Source organism: Manihot esculenta, chromosome 3 (assembly GCF_001659605.2).
Source record: "Manihot esculenta cultivar AM560-2 chromosome 3, M.esculenta_v8, whole genome shotgun sequence".
Lineage (NCBI taxonomy): Eukaryota > Viridiplantae > Streptophyta > Magnoliopsida > Malpighiales > Euphorbiaceae > Manihot > Manihot esculenta.
The window spans coordinates 3052109-3059705 of NC_035163.2; the positions used below are offsets into that span (position 1 = coordinate 3052109).

The 7597-nt window shown below is 35.7% G+C and overlaps 1 protein-coding gene across 1 annotated transcript; it reads left to right on the forward strand.

Moving 5' to 3' along the window:
* The first annotated feature begins 462 nt into the window (after positions 1 to 462).
* Positions 463 to 6715, forward strand: LOC110611278 (casein kinase 1-like protein 1). Its single transcript, XM_021751495.2, has 14 exons — positions 463 to 1043; positions 1131 to 1171; positions 1968 to 2037; positions 2228 to 2376; positions 2461 to 2556; positions 2662 to 2732; positions 3083 to 3144; positions 3272 to 3335; positions 3414 to 3498; positions 3575 to 3701; positions 3828 to 3910; positions 3980 to 4043; positions 5453 to 5592; positions 5983 to 6715. Exons 1-14 carry the CDS (start codon positions 968 to 970, stop codon positions 6277 to 6279), a joined length of 1425 nt encoding a protein of 474 aa, XP_021607187.1. The 5' UTR covers positions 463 to 967; the 3' UTR covers positions 6280 to 6715.
* Positions 6716 to 7597: the final 882 nt, after the last annotated feature.

Consider the following 7597-nt stretch of genomic DNA (forward strand, 5'->3'; position numbering starts at 1 on the left):
CTTAAAATATTTACTGAATAAAATATAATATATTTGAAATAAATATAATTAAAAGATAATAAAAAAAATTATATTTTTTAATGTGGATAAAAAAATAAAATAATAAAAATTATATAATAGATAGAGTATGAAAAATGAACCAAATCCCTCTGAAATGATTGATATACCGAATATAGCATAAAATTAGAATATTAGTTATCTTTTTAAAAAGGTTATTAAATAAATAAACTAAACGCGCTCTTATCCATTACAGTCCGAATCCAGTCCAGACCGGACAGACGGGCAGGTCTACTTGACATAGACAGCAGCGAAGCACCACCACTTTCTTTTCCTTTCGCTTAAACTTTAGGCCACGCATACTTATCGCGCGTGAATGCCCATCTCGTTATCTTTCGGTAAATATTATTCGTTACACTAATTATCATAAAATAAAAACAATTAAAAAATACCAAGCCTACCCACAGCACACACGACCATTGCCGTTGTTGGCTGTCCTTTGCTTCGGTTCCATCTGATTAAAACTATGCAAGAAAACAAAGAGAGATAACAACTCTAGTTTCTGTAAGGAGAGAGAAAGATGATAATACCTGCAGAGACCTTCTGCTTCCAATTTTTTATTTTCCATTTTATCTGTAATTAACCTAACCCTAGATTAGGATTTTCCCTCTTTTTTTTTCTTTTTTTTTTTAAAAATTTTTGATTTTATAATCTTCGGACTCACGAATTGATAGATCTTAATTCTATTTTCTCTGTTCTTTTTTCCCACTACTCGTTTTGGTTTTCTTCGTTTCCGTTCGACCTTTTCAATTTGTCGTTGCGGTTGATTCGTGTGTACAGTGTCTTTTTTTTCCACGGCATTATTTTTATTTTTTCACATTTTTTAATAATTTTTTTCGGGGAGTAGTGGAATTAGGGTTTGTATTGTAGCTAGGGGGTTTCAATTTTTGGGTTTCTGTGGATTTTGTTGATGGAGCCGCGTGTTGGTAATAAGTTTCGGCTCGGTCGAAAGATCGGCAGCGGGTCGTTTGGGGAGATCTATCTTGGTTTGTTCATTATACTTCTGTTGATCTTCGTCCCGATTTAGTTGTGGATTTTGGGTGTGATTGGTTATTAATTTTTTTGTTGTACAGGAACTAATATCCAGACAAATGAAGAGGTCGCCATTAAGCTTGTAAGTTTAATTTCCTTCTCCCCTCTCTTCTAATTCTGTTTGGATCTCATGAATTTCTTCAATTTTACCCCCCTTCCTCTTGGGGTGTTGGGGAAGCTTTAGTTCCATGAGTATCTGGAGCCATCTGAAGTAAATGGCTTATCTGATAGCTTGCTATTATTTGGCTAACTAGGTTCCGCTGCTTGTAAGGAGCAAATTAAAGTAGAAACCTCCTGTTGGACTACGTTAGTAGCCAATCGTTTGAGTGCCGACCTTTTAGTTAATTGTCGTGGTTAGCAGACAGTCATGTGTGTTCAACCGTTTACAATTAAAGACCTAGTATTAACTGATAAACCTGTATTTTATGCAATGCCAACCATTCCTAGTCTCCTCTGCTATCTTGGCTCACTAAGCCAACTTGCTGTCACTCCAAAGTCCAACCCCCCTGGTGGGTCTTGGAAGACATTTTTATTTATCTGTTTTCATTCCTGTACAGAAACTTAAATTTGAGAAAGAAAACATTGTGATTTGTGCCTTAACAACTGAACTTTTAGGTGGCAGCATCAGTTTTCCCTCTTTTATGGCTTGCAAGGACACAATTAGAACCCTTGAAGTCAAACATTTGTTTTTTACACCCACTTTAACTTTATTTGCAGTTAACCATGTAGATTACTTTGATGTGTTAAACAATTTATCTATCTTAAACTTTCTACTTCCCTGCTTTTTATTTATACATATGTATCTTCTTATTTTTTTGGGCATAAACCAGTTCTTCTTACTATGATAAAAATTCTCAAAATTGATTTCTCATTTGTAGGAAACTGTCAAGACAAAGCATCCCCAATTGCTGTACGAATCAAAGTTATACAGAATCCTTCAAGGAGGAAGTAATGAGACATCTCAAGATTTATTTGCTGATTCCTTTTTGTGCTCGTTTTCTTAATTAGTTTATGTGCTTTTATTGTTAATTCTGTTATTTATTTCTTTTTTCTAAAAAAAAATTGTTACCCTTCATAGTCTCTTTTTTCTTCTTTTTTCCATTGCATTTGTAATTATTGTTATTAAATTTTTTGGCAGCTGGGATTCCAAATGTGAGATGGTTTGGAGTTGAGGGAGACTATAATGTTCTTGTTATGGATTTGCTTGGACCTAGTCTTGAAGATCTATTTAATTTCTGTAGTAGGAAACTCTCTTTGAAGTCGGTTCTTATGCTTGCTGATCAGATGGTAGGTTCCATTAAGTTTATGTTTCTGTTGCATTAGGTTTTTGTGCTTGCTAAAAGTAATAATGTTGTCTGTTTTTCTTTTAAGATCAATCGTGTTGAGTTTGTTCATTCAAAATCATTTCTTCATCGAGATATTAAGCCAGACAATTTTCTCATGGGCTTGGGAAGACGTGCTAATCAGGTTTGAAGTTTATTTGTCTTCTAATAGTTTGTTCACACATTTATGAGCTATGTTATTTCACGATATTCATATTAAACATATTCATTATTATTTGCTTTCGTGTAGGTATACATGATTGACTTTGGTTTGGCAAAGAAATACAGAGATAGTTCTACCCATCAACACATACCTTACAGGTCAGAACATTTCAATTGTGTGCTACCATCTAAGATTGTGTTTGCAGCTCTAGTAGGGATTATAAACAAGATTGTATATGATAGTTAATGTTGTTGGTAACATGCTTAATCGCTATAGAGGTGATTGTCCTTGTTCTCTCTGTTGCATTGCTGTGGCACTAAGGATGTGAGGTTGTTTTAGTGTGCCTTTTTCTGAAATATAGCTGTTTTTGGGTTGATATATAAGAAAAATGCTTGCTTTCTCATGTAATCTTTCTATGGATTTTACTGTGTTTATGTATTTTTTTACCTATTACAGTGGTTACTGTAGCAAGCAATTGTTGACATGTATATGGTAACAAGTGCTGCAGGGAAAATAAAAATTTGACTGGAACTGCCAGATATGCAAGTATGAACACTCACCTGGGAATTGGTATGAGCTTTTTGTATCTTTTTTGCACTTGGCATTCTTATCAATTTGTTGGATTTCCAGTAAGGCATCCTGGCATCCCCTCTTTTATCATTTCATTAATTTGTTTCTGCTAATTGGCCCATGATAGAGCAAAGCCGGAGGGATGATTTAGAGTCTTTGGGTTATGTTCTTATGTACTTCCTGAGAGGAAGGTGATTCTCGGTCCCTGACTGCTTGTCATATTTGCTCTACATCAGTGGGTTGTTCACTAATGTGACCCTTCTATGCAGCCTTCCTTGGCAAGGACTGAAAGCGGGAACAAAGAAACAGAAGTATGAGAAAATTAGTGAAAAGAAGGTCTCTACTTCAATTGAGGTAAGTCAGGTACTCTGCAGTCACATTCTCCTTGTATCCAAGTTTATAAAGCTGAAGAAAGGTGTAATTTTTCCAGGCCTTATGTAGGGGTTATCCAACTGAATTTGCTTCCTTCTTCCATTACTGCCGTTCATTACGATTTGATGATAAGCCAGATTATGCTTACCTGAAAAGAATATTTCGCGATCTCTTTATTCGAGAAGGTAGGAATATACAAGTCGAGTAGCTTAAATTTGTATTGCCTATTTTAATCTTGTTTCATGAGTTCCTTACCACTCTAGCTATAGAATGGCATTTGATGTTGTCATATCTCTTGCTCTATTCAATAGGCTTCCAGTTTGATTACGTTTTTGACTGGACAATATTAAAGTATCAGCAATCACAGTTGGCTAATGCTCCAGCTCGTGCCCTTGTAAGTGTTGGATTTAATCCTGTTGATTGTTGGTTTGCCATGTATTTGATTATGTCTTGTTCCTTTCAGGGCCCTGGAGTTGGAACTAGTTCTGGAATGCCCCCTGCTATTGTCGGTGCAGATAGACAGACAGGTAGTTTTTGTGTTTCTTCCTCCTACAGAATGATTTCTTTTTATCTAAACCTTTTTTGCTCATGGTGGAGGGTTCCTCTGGAAGATTTTCTTTTGCTCACTTGGGAATGTTGCAGATTTATTTATTTGGTAGATGACTTTCTAAAATACTAGTTGAAGGCAAACATCTTTTCTAAAAAAGTGATATTGTAAAATATATTTCTTACTTTAGCAAATTATCATGTCTAATGTTAAACTAATAATCGTTTCTGTAACTCTGCTGATTTTGAACTAAAGATAAGTCAGCAAGGCCATGAATATGAATTATGTATTTTCAAGGAATAGAATAATAAGCAAAGAGGTTATTTTATGTGTTTAAAACGTGGGCTGGGTTCAACTATGCCCAAGTCAAGCCATTATTTTTGAACATTGGTGCACCTCTGTAGTTCAGGCCTGGATATTTTGCTTGAGGCTGGCTAATGTGATTTGAAAAAAAATGAAAATATTCATATTTTATTTATTGGATCCACTGGCTTCATTATGAACTAAAATCCCATGCCTGGTCCAGCCATTGAGCTGGCCTAGTCCAACATGGAGCTATTTTGGCCCTGGGACTAGGCCTATTATTATTGAGTCATCCATCATGATGGGAGACAATTACAACTTTAGTTTGCATTCCTTTTCTTGTTTCTTGTATTTATACCATGGTTTTAACTAACGTAACGGCCGTTATATAATGGGTTTTGGGGGGCCGTTACCCGTTACCCTGTTATATAACGGCCCCCCTGATTTGCAGGCGTAATGGCAGTTGCATAACAGTAACGGCCGTTACCAGTATTTTTTAATTTTTCTCTTTCCTTTCTCTTTTAAATTTCAATCTTCCCTGCATATTTCTCATATAAGCTTAGATCCATCATAAACTATTGAATTTCCAAGCTTATTTCTTCTAAAAGTTAGTTAAATTTTATGTATTTTAGTTTTAGTTTTAGTTTTTTTTTAAATTTTTGTGGATTAAAGTGTTAGTTTTGAGTTGAAATTATACTTTGAGCTATTAATTTACACGATGTATTTATGTTTATTATGTATTTGTATACATTGTTCTGAATTACATCTAATCAATATCATTTCATTTATGGAACTTTGCAATTTTTTTTGAAAAATTTGCGTAGTGCTAAGCCGTTACTGTTACGTTACAGCCGTTATAGGCCTATTTCCACTGCCCACGACCTCGATTTAAAACCATGTTTTATACAGATTGCTTAGGAAGAAATGAACTTGGAATCCCTCTGAAACTGAGCCTACTTGTTCCCCACTTTAACTTGTACAGATAATCTTCAATTAAAGATCTGGCCTTGTATCTCCAAGTTGTAAACAGAAGTTAATTTTTGACATGTGCTTGTGGTTTATACTTCTTTCTACTACTTGTTCCAGGTGGGGAAGATTCACGACAGGCTGGGCAATCAATGGATGCTGCTCGCCGTAGACTTTCAGGGCCTATCCTAAGTTCAGGGGGTCAGGCAAAGCAGAAGAGCCCAGTTGCCAATGATTCTCCAATTAGTAAGGACCCTCTGGTAAGTTGTTGAGGGTTTATTTTTCTCCAATCATATACCAAATTCTGTGAAGTTCCATTCATTGACTTCTGTTGTACCACCACTAAATTTACTCGCGTTCTGCTTGGTTTCTTTATTTATTGTGTTCACTGGAAGTTGTTTTTACAACTCCATTGCATAATCAAGCTAGTAGCAAGTTCTTTGCAGGTTAATCATTACTGATTGAATGAGTCACTTCTAGCTCCTTTAGCTTGATTGATCTAATTGATATGTGCCTCTAGGGACTTCCTTGTTATCCTATAGTTGTCGGTGATCTTTTATTTGCTGTGATCTGATTTGCGTACAAGCAAACATTTTTTCTTGTTCTGCATTTCATTTTATATCTAACTCCGTTATGTTACAATGGTGCAGTTGCCAAGCTCTACTCTCTTGGGGCGATCAAGCCGATCCTCGAGGCAACCTGCTGTTTCCACCAGTCGTGACATATTTGTTGGAAGTGAAGCTGATCCCCAACACTCACGCACAACTGATGCAAGCCCGGGAACCATGAACAAAATTTCAAGTACCCAGAGGAGTCCTCTTGGTTCTGCAGCAGACCCCAGACGTTCCTCATCAACTAGAAATGCCACGCACATGAAGACCTACGAATCTGCCATTAAGGGAATTGAGGGGCTGAATTTTGACAGTGATGAGAAGGTTCATTATTAGGTGCCGGGCCTGTGTACCTTTGTAAATCATGAATTTGTTGGTGTGCTGTCGCATTTGCAAGTGGACTATTTTGTCTCATGGAGTTCAAGAGTTCTGGAACTTGTGCTTAGAACCCTTGTAACTCGTGGATTTCATTTTGCACACTCAAGATGTCAGCTAATTTCGCAGGAAACAGTCCTGAAAAGCTGAAGGTCTCAAATTTTAGAAGGCTTCATATACAGACGCTGGGTCTGTTAATACGGTACCCCCCTTTTTCTTTTTTTCTTTTCAACAAAAAAAAAAAAAACCGTGTTTTATAAGTAGCTCAACGATTTCAGTTCATCTAAGCGATCATTTTTTATTCAGAAGTTTGAAACTTGAAGCCATTGTAAATTGGGCGTTGTATCATATTACTGTTTAGCTTTCTTGAAGATTGAAGAACAAATATTTTATGTCCCGTCTAGTGTTGCCAACTTCGGTTCTAGTAGTCGCAACTTGTACTGTGGTTTTTAGCTTAAGCTTTGAGGATTTTTCTTCCCTTAAATTGTTATTATTTCTTACTTTTTTTAAATATAGTTCTCCAATTAAAAATAGGACCCTTTTTTTGGTTATATATAAAAATCTTGGCGCAATTTTAATTAAATAAATCGAAGTCGAAATTAAACTATATTTTTACGTAATTAGGACCTAATACTGTTTCCATCACTACCTAATCGTTGAAGTGATAGAATAGAAAATGAAGGTAATATAAGCTGTATATGGGAAGATGGAGAGAGACTCTTGCTAAAGGAAAAATGATATAAAGTAAGGGTACAAGACTTCTTGCTACAGTAATTCTTTTTAGTTTCAGTATCAAATCTTAAAAATAAATATATAATTTTTTTTATTTTTTTAAATTGTTAATTTATTCTTATTTTTATGATCACTCGATTACATTATCTCTGTACCTTTTGTAAAATCAAGCTTGTGGTCAGTTAAAACAAGACAAACTCACTGTTAGTTAATTTGCTAATAATAAAATTACCCTTAAAGTCTTACTTATGAACCCACGACATCATCTCCCATCTCCATCCTCAATTCCTTTTTTAGTTTTCATTTTCTCTACAAATTCTTTAGCCTTATTCAGAAAACTATCTATGGTTACAATTCCATGTTATTCAGATCACATATTCTGGAAATGTCACTTTATGTATGAGAATTGTTTTTCTGAGAAGAGGTAGCGAAGAGGCTGCAGCACCAAGCAGCTTAGCCCCCTTCTGGGGGGGTCCGAGCCATCAGTGAGATACCACTCTGGAAGAGCTAGAATTCTAACCTTGTGTCAGGACCTACGGGCCAAGGG